Source organism: Podarcis erhardii (genome assembly GCF_964252035.2).
Source record: "Podarcis erhardii genome assembly, chromosome: 3".
NCBI lineage: Eukaryota > Metazoa > Chordata > Lepidosauria > Squamata > Lacertidae > Podarcis > Podarcis erhardii.
In genome coordinates, this window is record NC_138507.1 from 121,792,409 (window position 1) to 121,817,935 (window position 25,527).

At 46.2% G+C, this 25,527-nt stretch overlaps 1 protein-coding gene across 1 annotated transcript in view; it reads right to left on the bottom strand.

The window, feature by feature from the left end:
* The window catches only part of EPHX2 (epoxide hydrolase 2), a 105,344-nt gene that overhangs the window by 57,805 nt on the left and 22,012 nt on the right, over nt 1-25,527 (bottom strand). The window contains exons 5-10 of the mRNA XM_081854765.1: nt 24,099-24,221; nt 14,690-14,764; nt 13,830-13,925; nt 10,204-10,282; nt 6,329-6,363; nt 2,612-2,638 (exon numbers count right to left, since the gene is read on the bottom strand). Of these exons, the coding sequence (XP_081710891.1) occupies nt 2,612-2,638; nt 6,329-6,363; nt 10,204-10,282; nt 13,830-13,925; nt 14,690-14,764; nt 24,099-24,221 (435 nt within the window). The remainder of the gene's footprint in view (nt 1-2,611; nt 2,639-6,328; nt 6,364-10,203; nt 10,283-13,829; nt 13,926-14,689; nt 14,765-24,098; nt 24,222-25,527) is intronic.

Sequence of the window (25,527 nt, forward strand, 5' to 3'; positions counted from 1 at the left end):
ATTTAAAAGAGAGCTGCTTTATATATGGACAATTCTCGTTTTGTTTGGGGGTTCCCTGCATACTCTGCTCTGCCCCTTTATGTGATGTTTTGGGGCTACTCCCAGGCTGCACACCTGGTCCTTCAGGGACACAGTTACCCCATTCAGGACCAGGGAGTCCTCCACACCCACCCGCCTCCTGTCCCCCCAAAACAGTACTTCTGTCTTGTCAGGATTCAACCTCAATCTGTTAGCCACCATCCATACTAGCAATGTCCAGCCTAGGCATTCTGTTGTTGTGCTCATAACCTAGGTTTAAGGTGCCATTTAGCTCCTAGTTTCATATCTCAGTTTCTAGCTCTGGCTGCAACCTTCCAATAGCTCACTCTCAAAGGCACACTCCTCCTCTGTCTCCAGAGACAGATGGATGCCCGCCAGCAAACCAGGAATCCACTCAGGCAGTAATGGCACCTAGAGATGCTTTGGGACACACATTCCCTTCCCTGCCCATCCCAAGTGAGGGCATTGCAGCACCAGCAGCCTTGCCCTCGCTCTAAATGGGCTATGCTTGCTTTCCCTGACCCTGGCTATTTCGCACTGTGACATCATCACGCCTATAGAACAATCCCCGATCGGCTGGATTGTGCTGCGAGGAAGCTTGCGGGAAAAAATCCACCCAAGCAGCTTCTAAGGAGGACAGCGAACAACGGGAAAACAGACCCACATAAAATATGCACATTTTATTACTGCTGTATTATTATCACTATTGTCAGTAGTCTTGTGTGTTACTGGTGGAAAATGAGGATATAAACTGAAATAATACAGTGGTACCTCGGGTTACATACACTTCAGGTTACAGACTCCGCTAACTCAGAAATAGTACCTCGGGTTAAGAATTTTGCTTCAGGATGAGAACAGAAATTGTGCGGTGGCAGCGGGAGGCCCCATTAAGCTAAAGTGGTGCTTCAGGTTAAGAACAGTTTCAGGTAAAGAACAGACCTCCGGAACGAATTAAGTACTTAACGCGAGGTACCACTGTATATGTTTTAACCCCCATTAGGCTCTTTTCCTTTGCTGCAGGAACACTGAGCACAGTCCTAATGCACACACAACTTAAGAGCTGGTGCATTTGGAAACCAGCCTGCTCTGAAAAACCACCACTGATGCCAAGGGCTGAAGGAGGGACAATTTATCTCCCCTACCACCACTGGATCAAGTCATCTTGAAAGCTGGGATGATCAGAAGGAGCCTCAGAGGCAACCGAAACCAATGACCCCAAACAAGTCCAGGGGCTAGTTGGAATATGACAACGGACAGGGCAACAGCACGCCTGTGTTGTTAACCGGCACTCGCATCTCCCTCCCCGAAGCATCAGTCTCTTGACACAGGATGCATCTGCTGTTAAACTGATACGAGAGGCTGTACTTTAGCCAAGAGAGAAAAATTGATTAGAACATTCACTCCAGCTGCTTGCCAAGCCACGGGGGAATCTTCCTTTACTACTCTCTCCCAGCGAGGCTCAAAGAACGACACGGCTGAACTTTTAAGAGCACTTCCATTAACCGTCTTTTTCCGTCGGTCGGTTATAATCAGAGGGATAAAGGAAGGACATGTCACAGGAAGAGGGAAAGGATGCCGGCAACAACAGCGGAATCGGTTTGGAGAGGAGAGCTAACCTGAAGGCACTTGGGCAGGAATCTGAAGACCTCGTGGAAGGATGGGGAACACACCTGGAGGATTACAGGTGCTATTGGACTACAACTCACAACAGCCAGCAGGGACGGTGGGAATTGAAGTCTAGCAATACCCAGAGAGACGCAGTATTAGCATCCCTGATTTGGTACCAAGCCAGGAATCTAGGCACAAGACAATCCCCATGCCTCAAAAGGATCAGCAAAAGCCAACTCTAAATAAAATAAAATAATAATAATAATAATAATAATAATAATAATAATAATAATTTATACCCCACCCATCTGGCTGGATTTTCCCAGCCACTCTGGGTGGCTCCCAACAGAATATTAAAAACACAATAAAACATTAAAAACTTCCCTAAACAGGGCTGCCTTCAGATGTCTTTTAAAATTCAGATAGTTGTTTATTTCCTTGACATCTGATGGGAGGTGTTCCACAGGGCGGGCGCCACCACCAAGAAGGCCCTCTGCCTGGTTCCCTTTAGCCTCGCTTCTTACAGTGAGGGAACCACCAGAAGGCCCTCGGAGCTGGACCTTAGTGACCGGGCAGAACGATGGGGGTGGAGGCACTCCTTTTGTGTGGACTAACTTCCACACGAAACATTAGGAGTCCCACGGATCCCTTTAAAATCCCATTTATGCTGTGCAGATGAGGAAATGTGAGCAGGTGCAGGTGGGCCAACAGAACATGCATGACTCAAATACGCTGGAGATAATAATTTTTTAGTTATTTGGATGTATTTCTAAGTCACTTAATTAAAAAAACCAAAACATACATGCAGTGCAAGTCAACATAAAAATAGTAAAACGACATCATAAGAACAGGAAAAAGAAGAATAATCCACTGGGGCTCACAGAGAAGCCATACAGATACGCCACGTCGCAAGAGACGGACAGCCATGAAAAGGTTTCAAGTCTGAATATTTTTTGAAACTTACCATTTTGTCCAGGAAGACCAGCAGATCCTAAGGAAGCAAAGATCAAATGAGAAGTCAATAATAATAATTTTTTATAATAATGAATTTTTATTTATACCCCGCCCTTCCCAGTTCAAAAACCGGGCTCAGGGTGGCTAACAACAAATTTAAAACACTTTAAAACACTTTATTATAAAAGCAGCATTAAAAACATGAATAACAATAAAATTCAAAAATCAAAAATCAATTAGATAATCCCCAGGGCTAGCTGGCTGAATTGGTCCTACTTGGGCCAGTGAGGAGACCAGGGGAGAATTAGCTGTGGGGTCTTAGAGTGGGTGATCTTCATAAAAGGGGAGGGGGAGGGAAGAGAAGGGAAATAAAAGATCAGGCTGAATTCGAATTAAAGGCCAGGCGGAATAGCTCTGTCTTACAGGCCCGACGGAAGGTGTTTAAATCCTGCAGGGCCCTGGTCTCCTGGGACAGAGCGTTCCACCAGGTAGGAGCCATCACTGAAAAGGCCCTGGCCCGTCTGACTTCCTTAGGGCCCGGGACCTCTAAACTATGCTTATTCATGGACCTTAAGGTCCTCTGCGGGGCAGACCAGGAGAGGCGGTCCCGTAAATATGGAAGTCAAGCCTCCAGGATTTTTCTTCCGAGAGTATCTTGTTGCTACTGAACCAACGCTAGCTGTTAAAATGATGCTGATTGTAAGCAGCTGCAAATGTGCTCAGTCTACACTGCAACACACACCTATCAACTCTGGACATGCCCAGGCGTTCTCTGAATGTCTGACTGGCAGCTCACAAGGCTGCACTAAAAGGGGATGTGTAACCCAATCTCCGTTGCCCAGACTTTTGGGGCAATCAGCAATATACCAGCAGCTGGGATTTTGAGGCATACTCAAATAATAATAATAATAATAATAATAATAATAATAATAATAATAATAATACTGCCTCTGCGTCTGGAGACGGTGGTACACACCTATTGCTTCTTATCCTCCATGAAGCTGCCTAAACCTCTTTTTAAATGTATCCAACTTAGAGGCCACCGCTGCATATTGTGGCAGTGAATTCCATAGATTAACAGTGTGTGGTGTGAAGAAGTACTTTTTGTCTGCCCTGATTCTTCCAAAATTCAGCTTCACTCACTGGATGTCCCTTAGTTCACGTATTACGAAAGGAGGAGGAAAACTCACTATCCCCTCTCCATTCATAATCTTATCCCAGTACGTTTCCGAGCACAGCCGCCAGGACCACATAACACCAGTCCTGAGAGATCTGCATTGGCTTCCAGTACATTTCCGAGCACAATTCAAAGGGTTGGTGCTGACCTTTAAAGCCCTAAACGGCCTCGGTCCAGTATACCTGAAGGAGCGTCTCCACCCCCATCGTTCTACCCGGACACTGAGGTCCAGCACCAAGGGTCTTCTGGCAGTTCCCTCATTCCGAGAAGCAAAGCTACAGGGAACCAGGCAGAGGGCCTTCTCGGTAGTGGCGCCCGCCCTGTGGAACGCCCTCCCATCAGATGTCAAAGCGATAAATAACTACCTGACATTCAGAAGACATCTTAAGGGAAGTTTTTAACGTGTGATATTTTACTGTATTTTTGGTTTCTATGGAAGCCGCCCAGAGTGGCTGGGGAGGCCCAGCCAGATGGGCGGGGTATAAATAATAAATAATAAATTATTATTATTATTATTATTATTATTATTATTATTATTATTTAGTTTTTGTAGAATCACAGAGTTGGAACTTAATTTCAACTGTGGTCTGATATAAAGCTGTTAGGAAACAAACCTGTTTTATTTTCAACAGGTTGCACAACTTCAGCAGCAAACTTAAGAGCATGAACACTCGAATCAGCCAAACTTCATAATCTCTCTGACCCGTTGCAGGCCAAATCTGATGGATGGGAGGGGCTGCCCACCTGTCAATCACCTGATATCACAACAATGTCAGGTGAAGAGCCAATGATCAGCAGGCTTGAAGTCTCCACCTAACAGCTGATGGGCGGTGACTTGAAATCTGTTTTCCCTAGCGATTGGCTGCATGATCAATCTCCACATGGCAAATTTGATCACGTAGCCCAGGGGTCAGCAACCTTTTTCAGCCATGGGCCGGTCCACCGTCCCTCAGACCATGTGGTGGGCTGGACTATATTTTGAAAAAAAATATGAACGAATTCCTATGCTCCACAAATAACCCAGAGATGCATTTTAAATAAAAGGACACATTCTACTCATGTGAAAACACGCTGATTCCCAGACCATGGGCTGGATTGAGAAGGCGATTGGGTCGCATCCGGCACCCGGGCCTTAGGTTGCCTACCCCTGATGTAGACCAGCGCTGCCTGTCCCAGCAGGGTTAAATTACCCGTTCTGCATTTGTAAGAACTCAATCTTTCAGTGTCCCAGTGACTACACTTTGGAACTCCCTACTGATATCAGCCAGCCACTTTCACTGTGCTCATTTCAGTGCCTCCTAAAAACATCCTTGTTCAGACAAGCCTGTCCAGATGTCACAGAATCATAGAATCATAGAGTTGGAAGAGACCACAAGGGCCATCGAGTCCAACCCCCTGCCAAGCAGGAAACACCATCAGAGCACTCCTGACATATGGTTGTCAAGCCTCTGCTTAAAGACCTCCAAAGAAGGAGACTCCACCACACCCCTTGGCAGCAAATTCCACTGTTGAACAGCTCTTACTGTCAGGAAGTTCTTCCTAATGTTTAGCTGGAATCTTCTTTCTTGTAGTTTGGAGCCATTGCTCCGTGTCCGCTTCTCTGGAGCAGCAGAAAACAGCCTTTCTCCCTCCTCTATGTGACATCCTTTTATATATTTGAACATGGCTTCTCCAGGCTAAACATGCCCAACTCCCTCAGCCGTTCCTCATAAGGCATTGTTTCCAGGCCTTTGACCATTTGGGTTGCCCTCCTCTGGAAAGTTGATGTGAGTTTTAGGACTTGCTGATCAGAAGGTTGGTGGTTCGAATCCCCGCAATGGGGTGAGCTCCCGTTGCTCTGTCCCTGCTCCTGCCAACTTAGCAGTTTGAAAGCACATCAAAGTGCAAGTAGATAAATAGGTACCACTCCGGTGGGAAGGTAAATGGTGTTTCCATGTGCTGCCCTGGTTCGCCAGAAGCAGCTTAGTCATGCTGGCCACATGACCTGGAAGCTGTCCAACGGCTCCCTTGGCCAGTAAAGCAAGATGAGCGCCGCAACCCCAAAGTTGTCCGTGACTGGATCTAACGGCCAGGGTTCCCTTTATCCTTTACCTTTACCTTTATTTAGTCTATTGTTATTTTAACTTTCTGAAAGTCCTAAACGATTGCTGTTATTTTTTTCTTACCGGTTAGTAAGCAGTAAATAAATAGCTCATAGCTCAGCTGGTTAAACTTTTGTGCTGATAATGCCAAGGTTGCAGGTCTGACCCCTGCATGCGACAGCTGCATATTCCTGCATTGCAGGGGGTTGGACTAGATGACCCTCAGGGTCCCTTCCAACTCTATGATTCCTGGGGTGTAGACAGTAATTAGCTAGATGGACTCAGTATATAGCAGCTCCCTGGTTTTTGGCTGAACTCTGTACCTTCCCCCCCAATCCCATTAACGAAGTCTAGGCTATGTTTTCTCCTTTCTAATACTGTCTTGATCCAACTTTCGTTTTAAGCGTTTGCACGGGATCGATTCAAGCGAGCGCACGCCAGAGGTAGGCTCCTGAATGCTGTGACCTACCTTGCATATTTCTTCCTGGGAATATTCCTCTATCTCTGCAAAAACAAAATCAATTATTAAAGCCATTTTAGTGCCCTCAAAATTCATTTTTAATGTTCCAAAGCTGCCATGCGCCTCTCCTCGTGAACAACGACCCTTCCAATCTCCGCAAGTGTCTTCCTCTTTGGACTCGGTACAGAAAGAGAAGCTGCTTTTTGGAGAAGGATGAATAAGCATTGTACTGGAGCATTCAGCAACAGGTCTTGGAACGACTTGGATAAAAGAATTGAGGGGGCCCTCATCAAATTTGCAGATGGCTCCAAACTGGGAGGGGCAGCTAATGCCACAAAGACAGAATTGGGATTCAAGATGAGTCTAAAGAGAGAACTGGGCCAAAACTAACAAAATGAATTTCAGCAGGGACAATTGTAGGGCCCTACACTTAAGCAGGAAGAACCAGCGGTACAACTGGGGACACCTGGCTATTCTTCGGCGATCAGCCTTCTTTATGGTCCAGCTCTCACTTCCATACATCTCTACTGGGAAAACCATGGCTTTAACTATACAGATATAAACTTAAACAAATTGCCATTTGTGGTTTGAAAAGTTAGCTGGAAGTTTCAGGGCACACAATGATTGCAAACGAAGCTATCTCTTGCAGGCAGCGGCAGCAATGAAAGCAGAATCTCCTGTAACTCCCTCCCCCCCCCAAAAAAAATACCATTAAGAGCACAAATTGTCATGAATGCAGAAGAAAAAGGATAGCTGGACAGACCCAAAGTGCTGGATTCACAAGGCTCAGCACACCTTCGGCGCTTAGAGCATCTGCCTTGCATGCAGAACACTCCAGGTCCAATCCTTGGTGTCACCGGGCAAGGCTGGCAGACACTCCTGCCCGAACCCCCGGAGCGCTGCTGCCAGTCAGAGCAGACGATACTGAACTAGATTGCACAAGGGTCTGAGACGGGCAGAATCCGAGACCAGGGAGAAGAGTCGGTGGAAGAAGATTGGAAGACATTTAAAGACTATTTGCAGAAACATTGTAAAATTAATGAATGTTAAAATGATGTTGGATTGAAATGAAACGGCTTTAGCAACAAGGCTTAAAAGAGTATGTAAAAAATGGATTGATAATTAGATGAAAATATGAAGCTATAATATGTTAAGATATAGAATTAAGATAAAAACAAAGAGGGAAAGGATTTGCTGAATTAACCATGTGAACAGGAATACAAAAAAGGGAGGTGTGAGGAGGTCAGGAAACAAGTAAACAAAATATAAGATATGAAAAGACTGATTTTTTTCCTTTTTTTTCTTTTTCTTTTTTTTCTAATTGTTTTTTATTTTCCAGGTATTGTGTATTTTTTTCGTATTTTTGTATTTGTAATTTTTTCCTTTTTATTCTGTAATTACTTTCTTTTTTCTGTTTGTAAAACCCCAATAAATATCTTTAAAAAAAAATAAAAAAATAGATTGCACAAGGGTCTGAGACTCTTATTCCTGCCCTGTGGGGGGTTGGACTAGATGACCCCGTAGGGTCCCTTCCAAACCTACAGTTTTATGATTCTAGGTTCCTGAGCTCATTTCCTCAAAGCTGGAAGGCAATGGGAGCTTAAAAGGGGGGGGGGAGCTGATGGAAGGTAGGAGAGGGCAGCTGGTGGAAAGTACTGGAAGACACAAGATCTACCCACCCAGGAAGAATGGCAGATGAAGTTGATGGACTACATGGAACTGGCGGAAATGACTGGCAGAATCCGAGACCAGGGAGAAGAGTCGGTGGAAGAAGATTGGAAGAAATTTAAAGTTTATTTACAGAAACATTGTAAAATTAAGGAATGTTAGAAGGAGGCTGGAATGAAGTTATGTGGCTTTAGCAGAAATGTTATAAAGGACTAAGTAAAAATAGACTGTTAATGGATGAAAGGAGGGAAGGTAAAGCTACATTATATTAAGATAAATTAAAGGATAAAAATTGGGAAAGATAGAAAGGATTTGCTGAAATAGCTAACCGAACCAGAATACAAAAGAGGGAGGTGCGAGGAGGTCAAGGAAACAAGCAAATGAAAGATAAGTTATGGGAAGGCTCGTGGTGTTTTTTAATTGTTTCTATTTTTCTGTTTTTTTGTTTTTTATAATTATTATTTTCTTTTTTTCCATTCTCTTTTTTCTATATTGTGATGTGTTGTTTAGTTTTTGTTTAACTTGGTGTTTTTTCTTTTTTTTTTTGTAACCTTTAAAACTTTAATAAATATTATTTAAAAAAAGAAAAGAAAAAGGAGAGGGCAGCTGAGGGCAGCCGAGCTTTAAGCAGATCAAGAAGGGAGTGTGCCCCAGCCTCTCTCTTCCTTCCCACCCACTCTTTCATCATGCTAATCTCCAGCTATGCTTTGGGCCAGAGGTTCCTCACCTGTGGATGAAAAGCCCTTGGATCTTATGAGGTGCTGCCAGGAATGTGTCTGGAATTAACAAGAGCAAAGGAAGAGGAGAGGCGCCCTTACATGCAGCCGCTGGGAGAGATCATCAGGGGGTTTGGGCTGGGTGCCCATCAGTATGCGGATGATACCCAGCTCTACCTCTCTCTCAAATCAGAACCAGTGTAGGCGGTGAAGGTCCTGTGTGAGTGTCTGGAGGCGGTTGGAGGATGGATGGCGGCTAACAGATTAAGGTTGAATCCTGACAAGACAGAAGTACTGTTTTTGGGGGCCAGGGGGCGGGCGGGTGTGGGGGACTCCCTGGTCCTGAATGGGGTAACTGTGCCCCCAAAGGACCAGGTGCGCAGCCTGGGAGTCATTTTGGACTCACAGCTGTCCATGGAGGCGCAGGTGAATTCTGTGTCCAGGGCAGCTGTTTATCAGCTCCATCTGGTACGCAGCATGAGACTCTATCTGCCCACGGACTGTCTTGTCAGAGTAGTGCATGCTCTGGTTATCTCCCACTTGGACTACTGCAATGTGCTCTATGTGGGGCTACCTTTGTAGGTGACCTGGAAACTGCAACTAATCCAGAATGCGGCAGCTAGACTGGTGACTGGGAGCGGCCGCTGAGACCACATAACACCGGTCTTGAAAGACCTACACTGGCTCCCAGTATGTTTCTGAGCACAATTCAAAGTGTTGGTGTTGACCTTTAAAGCCCTAAACAGCCTCAGTCCAGTATACCTGAAGGAGCGTCTCCACCCCCATCGTTCTACCCGGACACTGAGGTCCAGCTCCAAGGGCCTTCTGGTGGTTCCCTCGCTGCGAGAAGCCAAGTTACAGGGAACCAGGCAGAGGGCCTTCTCGGTAGTGGCACCTGCCCTGTGGAATGCCCTCCCACCAGATGTCAAAGAGAACAACAACAACTACCAGACTTTTAGACGACATCTGAAGGCAGCCCTGTTTAGGGAAGCTTTTAATGTTTGAGGCATTACTGTATTTTAATATTGTGTTGGAAGCCGCCCAGAGTGGCTGGGGAAACCCAGCCAGATGGGCAGGGTATAAATAATAAATTATTATTATTATTATTATTATTATTATTATTATTATTATTATTATTATTGTTATTATTATTATTATTATTATTACTGCGGGCGCAAAAGAAGCAGGGCGGCTTTGCAAGGCCTTTGCCTTTCAAGGCTCACACCGTCCAGTGGGCAGCTGGTGTTCTGCAGCAAAGGCAGATCTAACGGGTGATGGAAGTTGTAACCCAACAACATTTGGAGGGTGCCATTTGGCTACCTCAACTGGTGAATAGTACTGAGCTGGGCGGAACTAAGGCCTGATGTGGTGGAAAGCAGCTTCACATAATTGTAGAGTTCTGGAAGGGACCCCAAGGGTCATCCAGCCCAACCCCCTGCGATGCAGGATCCCCACTTCCTCTGTCTATATGTTCAAGACAAGGGCTGAAAACTAGCTCACCTGGGGGAGCTGTGGAGTCTCCATATCCTTTCATTTCCACGGCAATGACACGGAAGCCAGCGTCAGCTAGAGCTGGGATCTGGGATGGAAAAACAAGAGTGAACTGGAAGGCAGTGGGGTGAGAATTAACTCGGATTACTGGAACGATTATTTCTTTCCTCCATCCAGGTCTGACCCCAGGCCACAAAGGGCTCCTCTGCTTTCATCCTGCGCCATCTGGCCAGTCAACACTTGCTGCACGCAAGGAGCTTAGGAGTCTCTTTCCAAGGGATTAGGAGTGGAAACAGGCTCCAAGCAACACACAGTCACTGCTATCAAGGTGGGCATCGTAGCGAAGTACGGATAGGAATTGTTAAGAAACTGGGTATGGTACGAAACATTAAAAAAACCACAGGCTTGCTGTCTGAACAGGCAAAGGAAGGAATGGGGGAAAGGCCTGAACTCAAGTGGAAAGAAAGAGGAAGACACATAGGCAACACTTGGTGAGATTTGGGAATGACCGCTCCCCACATTAAATGGGGGCCGCCCTTTGCGTGGTTGTGTGCAGCCCCCTGGACCCTATGCAGCACCATTAGCACAGGTTTGGCTTTGCCTCCCCCCAGGTGGGATACCTGGAGGTCTCTGCCTACCTCAGTCAGTTGCTCAATTCCACCTGGGGAGGCGTTGCCAAGGTGATCGCGCCAGGTAGGGAGAGGGACCACCCTGCCCACACAATAGGCGGAGGATCTCACCTGGGAATCGTCAGTTGGCTCCAGAGCTTCTCCCGCCCTACCCACCCTCAGTTAAGACTTCTTTTGCAGGTTAACCTTTTCTCCACAGGTACGCGGGCGCTGCTACGTCAAGGTCGCTGTTGAAGGGCCAGAAAGGAATTCCCCTGCATTGGCAGGTTTGCCTTTCCCATAGCAAAACATTACAACTTTGGCAGTATCAGGCCTTGGGCAGAATCCTTTAGTCTATCTTCCCTAAATTGGGGGGGGGGGTGCAGTGGTGACCCATGCCCCCCCTCCTCTTTGCGGTGGCGATACCAGGATTCCCTGTAAAAGGGGTTGCTTGAGTGGAGGCTGTGGCCATACGCCAAGAGGTCGTCATTGCTCTCTCCTGTGATGGCAGCGCAACGGGGGCGGGCTCTCTCTGCTTGAACATATGCTCTCCAGAGCCAGCCCCCCCCCCACTGGATAACCCTGATGTTCCCCAGATCCCCAGCAGGAGACTGGGAGGGATAAACACCCAATGCCTGAGCCAAGGTCTACCCACATCTGAAACATAATAAAGTTGTGGCCAATTTTAATCCCATAGCACGTTGTCTTGAGTCGTCATTCCTCACCGGGACCGCTCAGGGTTTGGGGGACTCCGCCTGTCCACGCAAACCAGAGCAGCAGCTGAATTCGTTTTCCAGCCCATGCGTTTCATACCTCTCCACCTTTTACTGGGTCCTCCGTGCATTTCTCAGGTCTTGGGTGAGTCCCAAGATGGGCTTGGATAGGGGTTGTACTCCAAAACACCAGGAGAAGGCTGGGTTAAAGCTCCCTGTGCGCAGGAGATACCAATGCACACAGCCTGCCTGCCCAAGACCCGCCTCCCTCTTCGCCATTCCGCACTACGAATCCCAGGTGTGTTGGCTGGGGCTGATGGGAGTTGTAGTCCAAAGCATCAGGTTATGGACTTCCGGGTTAGCGCGAACGGCTAATGGCGGATTCCCTCCGAGCTCCGGAGGGAATCGGCTCTGCTGAGGACGGGTCTTGCCGTGCCGGCGACACGGGGACCCTCAGAAACCGCAGGCGCGGAAGCCTGCGGACTTGGTGACTCGGTGGGCACCTTAAGCGCCCTCCCCGACCCACGAAGAGCCTTTTTAAAGGCTGCGGAGAGGGTACGGAGAGTGGCGTGGTGCTGAGAGTAGACCGCTACCTCAGTAGAGTGAAGCCGCAAGCCATGGCCGGAGAGCGCTGACTTTCTTCCCAAATTTGGACTGGATAACAAAGGACCCGTGAGTAGTGGAATTTGGACTTTAAAAATTTTATCCTGTGAATTCGGCACGATCGGGGGATGTGTTAAAGGGAAGTCCGCACCCCCTCTACTTATAGACGTTTCAAAGCAAGGAATGGAGAATTAAGGCGGAATGAATACTGTTTTGAGGATTTAAAAGTTTCTCACAAATTTGATAGAACAAGATTTTTGTGCTGGAGAGAAAGGGAATTTGGAACTTTGTGTGTATCCCCCCCAAAAAACCCGGGAGTGTCCTATTTGGGTCCCGGAGGAAGAAGTGAAAGGAGTTTGACAGCTGTCAAAGAAGCTGTCAAACGGGCGGACAAAGTAAAGAATTTTGCTATTTAATAACTCTTGGAATTAAAGCTGATACATTTGGACTGAGGCGATTGGAAACAAAGTATTGATAATAACAAAGTAACAGATTATTGGAAAAGGACTACTAAATAACTGAAAGCCCCCTAGGGGGAATTAGTGACATTACAATGGCTGCAGAGGGAAAATTACTGGCGGAGATAGAAAAAATGTTTTTTCTCGTGGGAATCCTGCAGGAGCAGAGTATGGCTCTGAGTAAAGTTTTTATGACCTTGAATCCTGAAACAAACAACTCTGCTGAATGCACAAAGGAGATGTACGATAAAAATTCTGCAGCTGAGCAGGAAGAGATGCCTTTGGAATTGACAGAGAAAAAAGAAGGAGTTCAGACACTACAAGTGGAAAATATCAACCAGAAATCTGCAGCGTTAGAGTATGAGCAAGAAGACCTCTGGATTACAGACCTGCGAAAGATGAGAAAGAAGAAGAGAGAAGCCCCTGGAGTACTTGGAATATTAAAACTAGAAAGAACAAAGCAATATGATTGGGACTTTTCTCTTGAGTATGGAAAACTAGATGGTCTTTCGCAGCAAACACTCTTCAACATTCTGAATGAAAGAAAATATGATCTGACTCTGACTGAACTCCTTCGGGGTCTTAGGACCATCAAAGAGGACTACCAATATAGCTGGCAGAGAGGGACTGACAGAGAATCAGACGCCTCGGACGTGAGGAATCCGGGCTAGAAATATTTTTTGTTTGTTTTCTGGACATTTGTCTAGGAAGGGACAGAAACCGGGGCGGGGGGGGAGAGAATAGAATTATAAAATGTTATGTTTTGTTTTACTTGGTCAATGTGACCTATAATTAATATAATAAAGGGAAAATTTGTGAAGGGGAAGTTAGATCGACCTTAAAAAAAAAAGAAATTAATGATTATAAGAGAATTGGATAGTTGAATACAGATAAACAAAAGATTTTAATTTTTAAAAGCAATGTGAATATCTTTAAGAGGTTAGGTAAGAACTTGCTGAATTAATTTTGGAATTGGGATGTAAGAGGAGGGGGTGGGGGGAAGTCAATGAAAGTGGGTAAAGAAACTTAGGGTATGTAATTGTATTTGTGTGTTTGTTTGTCTTTGTCTTTGTGTGTGTGTTTGTTGTTATAAAATGTAAAAACCCAATAAAAATTATTTTAAAAAAAAAAAAACCAAAGCATCAGGTTATGGGAGGCTGCTGCACACAGTGTGGTGGGCGCTAATGGGGCCCTATTACAAATATAAGGGATGGAGGTCACCCTCCTCTCCACCTGCACGGAATATCTCTTACCTGGTACCTCCAAGATAACCAGGACTCTGGGAAGCCGTGGCACAGGAGAATGACCGGACCGCTACCCAACTCCACAAAGTGCAGCCGGGTACCAGGCTAAAGGGGAGACAGCGTAAGACATGAGTCAGAATCGCAGACGGAGGTGGAAGCAAAATCAATCTTTGAATAGCTTTGGAAGTGGATATAGGCTGTAGGCTTAGAAGTAGAAGATAGTGTATTTTAAAATAGTATTATTTGTAAGTGATAAAATGTGAAGTTATTTTAAGTGTGATTAAAAGAAAAAAGATGGTTAGACATTATGATTATATATAAACTGCTAAAGATGAAGTAAAATGAAAATCAGATAGGTGGGACTTGGGGAAGCTCATTTAACAATGTTTAGAAAAATAAGGACATGACAAGAATTTCTTTGTATTGTTTGTTTTTCTGTTTGTGTTCTTTATTTGTGTTATAAAATGAATAAAAAAAATTTGGGGGGGGGAAAGATTGTTTCTTTTGTGTTTTCTATTTTATCTCGGTTTATTGTACCCCACTTTGGTGACTTTGGGTTGTGAAGAGGTTTACAAATCTGCAGGTGAATAAAAATACAATAAATAAGTTCCAAGTTGCCAGAAAGTCAAGATTGCTGCAGTCTGGGAAGCCACCACTGGACTCTCATGCGTCAATCTGCAGAGCAGATTTGACAAATGCAAAGTAGCAGCTATGGGACTCACTTTAATTGTCTGCAGTATATATATATATGTCAGCCTCCCAGCAACGAAACTTCTCCTGGCAGTTTTCAAGGAACAACTCACAGGATTCTTTTCCCCATTAAAGCACTTATAGGACCCTAACCCCCAAAGCAGTCCTTCTGCTCTTACCTTGATTGTCACATAGCCGTGGACCACACTCTCTGGTTCGCAGGCGGGTGGAAGGCATTCCTCCTGCTCAAGAAGCTGGGAAGTAGATAATTTAAGGAAGGAGAGAGATTTCAAACACCTTTTGCAGATACAGGAATAGCAGCAAGCTGCCTAATACACAAGGTGTGTAATTAGGAGACATGGGCAGTAAAGCACAGATGAATTTTGACAAGTACTTCTTTTAAATGGGAGACATCCAACTAACTCATTCTGTTAGCGGAAGGACTTCCACTTGCGAAGCTAAACTCTTTTTGGTGCACACCCTGCAACCTTCCCAAACCCTTTTCTGAGGGGTCAGGGGAACCCACACTTAGGGGAGCATAAGAGGCAGGAAGGGACGCAGGTGGCGCTGTGGGTTAAACCACAGAGCCTAGGACTTGCCAGTCAGAAGGTCGGCAGTTCGGATCCCCGTGACGGGGTGAGCTCCCGTTGCTCGGTCCCTGCTCCTGCTAACCTAGCAGTTCGAAAGCACGTCAAAGTGCAAGTAGATCAATAGGTACCACTCCGGCGGGAAGGTAAAAGGCATTTCCGTGCACTGCTCTGGATCGCTTAGTCATGCTGGCCACATGACCCGGAAGCTGTACGCCGGCTCCTTCGGCCAATAAAGCGAGATGAGCGCCGCAACCCCAGAGTCGTCCGCGACTGGACCTAATGGTCAGGGGTCCCTTTACCCTTTAAGGGGCAGGAAAAGCGCTACCGCAGAAGTGGAAATCTTTGAACTGACGGGAGCAAGTTAGTTGGATGCTGCCCAAAGAAATTGGCAAACCGATACAGAAATGTGGCCAAATGAGAAACCCGAAAGAAATCGAAATGGACCAATATGTTCATCTTTGGGTTTCTCAATTTTTCCAGTCTCAAGTTTGGTTCCCTGCCTCCCCCTTGCCTCTTAGCACCCCACTAGGTGATTCCACTGCCCACTTTGGGAACCATTGGTTTAAAGCGAACATTCAAGTTTTCACCGCATGTGGGGTTTTTTATGCATTTATGTGCACGTTACTTGGCTAGAAAACTGCACCAAAAAATTCGGGAAAGTGAGGATTTCAAAGAATTGAATCATAGAATCATAGAATCCTAGAGTTTCTATGATTCTATGATTCAATTCTTTGAAATTCTTTGAAATTGATGCATTTCAGTTCACATATTGTTTGGGAAAGTGCAAAGTAGGGAGGTCTGCCTTGAAACAACAACAACAACAACAACAACAACAACAACAACAACAACAACAACAATTTTTATTTATACCCTGCCCTCAACAACAACAACAACAACAACAACAATTTTTATTTATACCCTGCCCTCCCCAGCCAGAGCCGGGTTCAGGGCAGCTAACACCAGTAAAATTACAATAGAAACATAATAGGGGGGCAAAAAAACCAAAAAAACCCCCAAAACCCAATTTAAAATACAGATTAAAATACAATTTAAAAAGCAGCCTCATTTTATTAGTAGCCCATAAATCAAAACCATAAGGGGAGGGAAGACATAAGGGTCAGACTGGAACAGGCCAGGCAGAACAGCTCTGTCTTGCAGGCCCTGCAGAAAGATGTCAAGTCCCTCAGGGCCCTAGTCTATTGTGACAGAGCGTTTCAACAAGTCGGGGCCAGTGCTAAAAAGGCCCTGGCCCTAGTTGAGACCAATCTAACCACCTTGCAACTTGGGACCTCCAAAGTGTTGTCATTTGTGGACCTTAAGGTCCTCGGTGGGGCATACCAGGAGAGGCGGTCCCATAGGTACGAGAGTCCTAGGCCGCAAGCTGAACCAAATTTCTACCCCCATCGTGATCCTGTGGCGAGGCAAAGAGGCAGAGAGAGACCGTCCTAAAAGCATTTGAGGAACTTCAAGGTTTATCAGAGATGGGAATGAGCCAGGGTCTAGTACTCCACCCACAATGACATTCTGGCATCTCGTTACAGATAGGTAGCCGTGTTGGTCTGCCATGGTCAAAACAAAATAAAAAAATTCCTTCCAGTAGCACCTTAAAGACCAACTGAGTTAGTTCTAGGTATGAGCTTTCGTGTGCATGCACACTTGGTATCTGAAGAAGTGTGCATGCACACGAAAGCTCATACCTAGAACTAACTCAGTTGGTCTTTAAGGTGCTACTGGAAGGAATTTTTTTATTTTGTTTTGATTCTGGCATCTCGTCAAGCTGGCTGGAAGGTCCTCTTTATTTTGTTTTTTCTTGCTTCCTCTTTGGTCACTTGTTTGGCACTCAGAACCTCGTGTTCATTGTAGCATCCCATGCATGGTGCTTATGTGTGGTGGTGGTGAAGGAATCGTTTGGTGGTGGTTTTGGGGGGCTGTTTTTCAGACTGAGGAGCAAACGGACACTGAGTACTCCTGCTTGGACTACTGCAACATGCTCTACATGGGGCTACCTTTGAAGGTGACCTGGAAACTGCAATTAATCCAGAATGTGGCAGCTAGACTGGTGACTGGGAGTGGCCACTGGGACCACATAACACCGGTCTTGAAAGACCTTCACTGGCTCCCAGTACATTTCCGAGCACAATTCAAAGTGTTGGTGCTGACCTTGAAAGCCCTAAACAGCCTCGGTCCAGTATACCTGAAGGAGCGTCTCCACCCCCATCGTTCAGCCCGGACACTGAGGTCCAGCGCCGAGGGCCTTCTGGTGGTGGTTCCCTCATTGCGAGAAGTGAGGTTACAGGGAACCAGGTAGTGGCACCCGTCCTGTGGAACGCCCTCCCACCAGATGTCAAAGAGAAAACACCTACCAGACTTTTAGAAGACCTCTGAAGGCAGCCCTGTTTAGGGAAGTTTTTAATATTTAACGCTGTACTGTTTTTAACACTTGATTGGGAGCCACCCAGAGTGGCTGGGGAAACTCGACCAGATGGGTGGGGTATAAATAATAAGTTACAGTGGTGCCCCGCAAGACGAATGCCTCGCAAGACGGAAAACCCGCTAGACGAAAGGGTGTTCCGTTTTTTGAGGCGCTTCGCAAGACGAATTTCCCTATGGGCTTGCTTCGCAAGAAGAAAGCCCATAGGGAAATCTCCGGGGACCGCTTTTAAATGCTGGCGGTGGGGAGCAAAGCCTTCCCCCCCCCCTCTGGCCTTCAGAAGAGGTCCAGGAAGGCCGGCGGGGGCCGAAAGGCTTTGCTCCCCACCGCCAGCATTTTAAAAGCGGTCCGGGATAGCAGGGAAGCGCTTCCCGCTATCCCGGACGGCTTTTGAAGGCAGGCGGGGGGGAGCAAAGACTTTCGCCCCCCGCCGGCCTTCAGAAGAGGTCCTGGACCTCTTCTGAAGGCCGGCGGGGGGCAAAAGTCTTTGCTCCCCCCTGACTGCCTTCCCGGGAGAGCGGAGAAACGCGCTGCCGCCCGCCAGCATTTTAAAAAACCCCGGGACAGCGGAGAAGTCCTCTGCTGTCCCGGGGTTTTTTAAAATGCTGGGGGTGGGAAGAAAAGCCGTTGTCCCCCCCCCCCAGCCTTCAGAAGAGGTCGGGGGACAGACTGTCCCCGGACCTGGTCTGAAGGCGGTTTCCATAGGAACGCATTGATTGATTTTCAATGCATTCCTATGGGAAACCGTGCTTTGCAAGACGAAAAGCTCGCAAGACGAAAAAACTTGCGGAACGAATTAATTTCGTCTTGCGAGGCACCACTGTATTATGATTATATATTATATAAAGCAAAGTCCTGCAAACCTCAGTCCCCAAATGCCAACCCAAGAAAATGACAACTGATTCAGTGAACTGTCAGGAAGCCTGGGAAATATCCCAAAATGCTTGTGTATGAAAGAGGCAAAGGTGTTTTTCATGCGCAGCAAATATGCTTAGCTCCCATACACACAGGAGGCCTAGATAAATAGCAACCTTTCCAATATCTACAACCATGAGGTCTGGAAACTTGCCTTTTAAATATTAAATATTACTGCATTTTAAAAAGCATGTAAAAATGCAAAGTTCTGCTCAATGCCACACACACACACACACACACACACACACACACAAATGCCCATGTTGAAATGTAAATGAAGTGCAATTAAGATGATCCAAAGGTTTATATTTTTCCTGCTCTGAAACAATCTTGCCATCTAAAAGCGCCCTTTGTATTTTCTTTACCACAAAACCTGGCAATTCAGTGAGTGCAAAAGTACAAGCCTGGCTCAGTCAGTGCAGAAAAGAAAGTTTCTATGCTTCTGCGGTTAATAGTTCACTCAGCAGAGGCCTCTCTAGAGAGCAGAAGAAAGGAACCTTCCAAAGGATGGAGAGGATCCACTTTCAAAGAATCAGCTGGTACGTGAGCTACCTTTGTAGACGGGGAGGGAAAATGCAGCAGCTTGTTAGAACTAGGAGCGACGGAAGCACTACGGAGAGGCACTTTGCTCCGGCACTGAGTAACGAGATCCTGCTGGGCCAGTCACGGAGGAAGGTTTACAAGGTTAATATGCCCAACACTGCTGAAATCAGCAGTCCTGCATAACCCTTGACGCAGCTGCCTCCTTCGCAGCCTCAGGATGCTTGGCTATTAACCTCTTTCCCCAGGTTCATTTCATTCCTTGTTGGTGGAGGGGATGTTAGTGGCAGAGATAATCTGAGGTGTCATTTAGGGAAGGGCCATAGCTCAGTGGGTGAGCATCTGCACTGCATGAAAATGCTCCCAGCATCTCCAGTCCCTGCCTGGAAGCCTGGAGAGTTGCTGCCAGTCCGTGCAAACAATACTGAGCTAGATGATTAAATTGTTGTTGTTTAGTCGTTCAGTCGTGTCCGACTCTTCGTGACCCCATGAACCACAACACGCCAGGCACTCCTGTCTTCCACTGCCTCCCACAGTTTGGTCAAACTCATGCTGGTAGCCTCGAGAACACTGTCCCACCATCTTGTCCTCTGTCGTCCCCTTCTCCTTGTGCCCTCCATCTTTCCCAACATCAGGATCTTTTCCAGGGAGTCTTCTCTTCTCATGAGGTGGCCAAAGTCTTGGAGCCTCAGCTTCAGGATCTGTCCTTCCAGTGAGCACTCAGGGCTGATTTCCTTCAGAATGGATACGTTTGATCTTCTTGCAGTCCATGGGACTCTCAAGAGTCTCCTCCAGCACCAGAATTCAAAAGCAACCATTCTTCGGCGATCAGCCTTCTTTATGGTCCAGATCTCAGTTCCATACATCACTACTGGGAAAACCATAGCTTTTACTATACGGACCTTTGTTGGCAAGATGATGTCTCTGCTTTTTAAGATGCTGTCTAGGTTTGTCACTGCTTTTCTCCCAAGAAGCAGGCGTCTTTTAATTTTGTGACTGCTGTCATCATCTGCATTGATCATGGAGCTCAATAAAGTAAAATCTCTCACTGCCTCTAGTTCTTCCCCTTCTATTTGCCCGGAGGTGATGGGACCAGTGGCCATGATCTTAGTTAGATGATTAAATATGAAAGTGTAATAAGACATGAGCCATCAGTTGGTATTTCCAGAAGGCAGAGGAAGACCTTATTAGGATATAGTTCCGTTCCACCTTAAAATAGTACAGGCATGACTGTGGTGTGTCATATGCCTGTTTACTTTCAGCACAGATCTGCTGGGAACTTCCGTTTGTATAGAGCTTTTGCATTGCTGCTGTTTTGCCTGGAGACTAAGGAAAGCAGACATTTTTTCCCCTTTGTTCCTGCTGCTGAATAAAATGCTGTAATAGACTGCTTACACATGGCTCTGTCTGCCTCTTCTGCTGTGAGAAGATCTATTCACTCTGCTGACAGAGCGTGCACGGGTCTCTAAACGTATCTGAGGCTCGTGTCGCTGATTGATGCTGTTCCAAGGGAGACCAGTGATCGTCCGGATGCCGGCCGGTGGCTGGAGCCAGCTGGGGGTCTGCCTGATGCCCCCATCTCCCCGGCAGTATCCCAATAGAACTGACATTTGTGTTTTTGTATATTTTGTTGGAAGCCGCGCAGAGCGGCGGGGAATCCCAGTCTGATGGGCGGGGTATTGTAGCAGGAACCCCCCCCCCAATCATTCAGTTTGTATAAACTTCACACACACTCACACTCACACACTACATACGCTACACTTCTGTTATAAATTCATAGAAAATCAACCATGCATCGGATTTGCACTGTTCTACTTTTATTTTACTCCATGAAGGAAGGACTACAAAATGGGGAAGGTTTGATACAGGGCAGCCATAATCCCTTCACCATCCCAGCACATCCACAGGAGCCCTGCCCAGTTGCTATGCCAACCCTGATGGTCCTAGACAGAAGACAATCAAGATCACAAAGAACTTGCATATGGGAATGGATTCAGCATGGACTGGAACAAAGGACAATGATCAGATCTTCCCTCTGGGGGGCAGGAAACTGCCAACTCCCCTTTGTCTCCTGGAAGTGACTCATGGGGAGGGGGAGAGAAGGGAACCAGCCAGGTGACAGGACACTCAGGTTACCACCACAACTCCTCCCTCAACCCCTCCTTTCTGTAATGTATGCATGATGTTTCTGGGGGTGGGCTTGACCTAGAGGATGGGAATTTCAGAAGTTTTTATAAGGTCTTGCACACCATTTTTCTGTGTCTTTCCTCTCACCTGCAAGTGAGGGGAGCACCCTGTTGCAACAGTCAATAAAGACCAAGCCTACAGGCTGCTGATTTGCTCCAATTTACTCTGGTTGGTATATTTACTTTTTGCCCAAGGGAGCCCTCGGATTTTTCCGGTAACAGTATCAAAAAATAAATGATTGTTATTGTTATCACTGCCTTCCTACACCCACAAAATGTCAGAAATGTTCCCTGCAGAGCAGCAACTGAAAGGTTCTTCCCTTCCAGCACCAAGCCTGGTGAGGCAGCCACTCCACCTTTCGAACGTGACTAGAAGTTGCTTCATTCTGCAAGCACTTAAGCCTTCAGCTCACGGGCTGCCAACCAGTTTCTGGCAGAAGCCAACTGGCTTGTCACATCTTTCATCTTCTTGCGAAAACTATATTATGTGAACAGGCTATTCTGTTATGTGCAGCTGGTTGGCCAACCAAACCCAAAGGAGTGCTAACTGCTGGTTCCTCATCATCCTGGGAGATGCAGGGTTCTACCCTGGGCCCGTTGTTGTGCAACATATTTATAAACAACTGGGATGAAGGAATTGAAGGAACGCTCGTCAAATTTGCAGATGAACCAAACTGCAGAAGACAGTTTAATATGACCGCTAAGAACCTGAATTTATTTAAAGATAACTATGAAAAATGTTGGTCAGAAGTGAAAAAGGATTTAGAAATATGGTCAAATTTGAAGCTTTCTTTGCTAGGCCGTATTGCTGCTAACAAGAATGAATGTTGTTTTTGTTTCAATCACTGCAAATTTTAGACAAAATGGACTGCTTCAAGAAGTGGCAGAGAGATATTTCTAGATTTGTCTGGCAGGGCAAGAAGCCCAGAATAAAATTTAAAATACTAACCGATGCAAAAGAAAGAGGTGGATTTGCCCTGCCAGACCTTAAACTTTATTATGAATCAGCAGCATTTTGCTGGCTGAAAGAATGGCTGCTTCTTGAAATCACAGACATTTTGGATTTAGAAGGTTTCAATAATGTATTTGGGTGGCATGCATATTTGTGATAAGTTCAAAGCGCATAAAGCATTTAGAAACCATATTGTCAGGAGAGCATTGTTCAATGTCTGGATCTGATTTCTTTCTGCAGGGCCTGTAAGACAGAGTTGTTCCGCCTGGCCTTTGGCTTGGAATCAACTTGATCCCCTTCCCCTCTTTCCTTTCTCCTTCTGTGATGGAACTCCTATTTGGGGACTTCCCTGGCTTTTCTGGCCCATGTAGGACCAGTCTGGATAGTTGGCCTTGGTGCAGATTTGACGTTTCCCCCTGCCCCCCCCCCAACAGTTTTTGATCTGGGCTTCCACTCAAACGAGGCTGCATTTTAAGTAGTATTATAATCTTGTTTTTCAGTTGTATTTTAATCAATTGTTTTTATACCTGATGTTAGCAGCCCTGAGCCCGGTCTTGGCTGGGGAGGGCGGGGTATATATAAAAACAAACAAACAAACAAACAAACACGAGTCAACAATTTGATGAAGCAGCAAAAAAGCTGATGCTATTCAAGGCTGCATCAACAGAGGCACAGTGTCCAGACTAAGGAATTGGAGGCAGCAACAACTTCCGAACAGAAGTCGCTGGAAACCACAGGAGATGAGAGGACAGTGCTCTCATGCTCAAATCCTAGAATCGTAGAATCCTAGAGTTGGAAGAGACCACAAGGACCATCGAGTCCAACCCCCTGCCAAGCAGGAAACACCATCAGAGCACTCCTGACATATGCAGAAAACAACCTTTCTCCCTCCTCTATGTGACATCCTTTTATATATTTGAACATGGCTATCATATCACCCCTTAACCTCCTCTTCTCCAGGCTAAACATGCCCAGCTCCCTTAGCCGTTCTTCATAAGGCATCGTTTCCAGGCCTTTGACCATTTTGGTTGCCCTCCTCTGGACACGTTCCAGTTTGTCAGTGTCCTTCTTGAACTGTGGTGCCCAGAACTGGACTCAGTACTCCAGGTGAGGTCTGACCAGAGCAGAATACAGTGGCACTATTACTTCCCTTGATCTAGATGCTATACTCCTATTGATGCAGCCCAGAATTGCATTGGCTTTTTTAGCTGCCGCGTCACACTGTTGGCTCATGTCAAGTTTGTGGTCAACCAAGACTCCTAGATCCTTTTCACATGTACTGCTCTCAAGCCAGGTGTCACCCATCTTGTATTTGTGCCTCTCATTTTTTTTGCCCAAGTGCAATACTTTACATTTCTCCCTGTTAAAATTCATCTTGTTTGTTTTGGCCCAGTTCTCTAATCTGTCAAGGTCGTTTTGAAGTGTGATCCTGTCCTCTGGGGTGTTAGCCACCCCTCCCAGTTTGGTGTCATCTGCAAATTTGATCAGGATGCCCTTGAGTCCATCATCCAAGTCGTTGATAAAGATGTTGAATAAGGCCGGGCCCAAGACAGAACCCTGTGGCACCCCACTAGTCACTCTTCTCCAGGATGAAGAGGAACCATTGATGAGCATTGATCCTGCTTGTAGGTTTCCATTTGCAGCCTCTGATTAGCCACTGTGCAAACAGGATCCTGGATTAGTAATAATAATAATTTATATGCCACTCTGGGCAGCTTCCGACGAATTAAAACAGCAAACGCGGTAAAATATCAAGCATTAAAAACTTCCCCACACAGGGCTGCCTTCTTCTAAAAGATCCAATAACAATTTATTATTTAGACAGCACGGTGGCCTGATCCTGCAGCCTCCTTCTTATGTCCATTACTCGTTAGGATTGCAATGCAATCCACAGGTGCTAAAACTCAGGAACCAACCTACAGAGAGAAAGTCATTTCCACTCAATGTCCGCATACAAAAAAAAAAGCTCCTCACCTGAACTCCCGTTAGGTCCTGCAGCTCCTTCAGAGCCGTGTCAAAATCTTTCACAAGGATGGTGGCCATGCCCATCTCCCGAGCGGGCTTCAAGTTTGCGCCAGTGTCATCCAGAAAAATAACCTGGCACGAGGAAGAAGCAAAAGCCAGAGTCAGCTGAAAGGAAAGAACGAATGCAGCTATCCTGTTCTGCCATTGTTAGATCTAGTGGGCCTCTGACTACCTCGTGGCTGCAAGGAATGCTTTTGTGTATATACACCACAATTTTCTTTTTAAAAAAACTTACTCTGCACCCAGCAAGTCCTAATTCTGCACCAAGGATTTGCCTGGCATAATCTCAAGAGGCTAGGCATCATGACACCACCCCCTGCCCCCAAAACCCTCAAGGGATTTGATCCATTCACCCCTCTGAACCTCTAGCCAACCCCAAGCATAACCCCATAGCTACTGGGGAAGACTACAATCCACAGCAGAATGCTGGTGGACAAGCTAGGAAAGAGCCTAGAGATCCATTATCTGCAATCCTGGGCTTCACACTTTTAACACTGTGGTCTGGCAAGATTGAATCAAAAGAGCAGCCAAGTGGGGGCAGTTAACCCTTTCTTCACCACAATTTCCCGGACAGGTCACAGTCTCTTTCTCTCTCTCCTTTGGAGGACTGGTTGATGACATGTAAGAACAGCTCCCCTACTTCCATCCCTGTCCATTTTAACTTATGTGTTGTGCTTTTTTTTTTTTTTTTTTTTTTAGATTGGCAGCTTGTGGGCAGGGGCTGTTTCAACTGATCGCATGTAGGCTATTCAGGGAGTCTTTTTAACTGAAGAGCTGAATACAAACACGCCAAGTATGAGTGTGTGTCTGTGTGTGCACGTGTGTGCGTGTGTGTGTGTGTGTGAGAGAGAGAGAGAGAGAGAGAGCGAGAGCGCCAAACAAACATACACACACTGCAATTTGCTCTGTTTGGACTGGGACCACAGGCCTTATCCCCTCTAATGTGGCAAAGAGTATATTGAGTGTGTGGATCAAATCAGGAAAATGGTATGGTATTGATCTCCCCATCGACCACCACTGGGGTCCAAATTACATGTATATACAAACAGACCTACTTAAGAAACTAAATTTAAAGAGAAAGGAGAACAGATCATGGATTTTCTCTGAAGGCCTCATCCAACTTGCTCTCTGAATACTTGTTTTTCACCACAAGACCCATTCCCACCACCATCCTGTGGCCAAGTTTGACAGGTAGGTGAGGATACTCGCTTGACATCACGACGACATCAGCCGAGCCATTTTTTGCTCGCACAGTCAGCTGATTGTTGGCAACTGCAAAGGGGGGAAGTTGTGGGTGCTGCCAAACAGCTGATCAGTGGTGCATACAAGCCCCTTTTTGGCCCTGCCATGTCTTTACCTGCCACACAACTGGCACTGA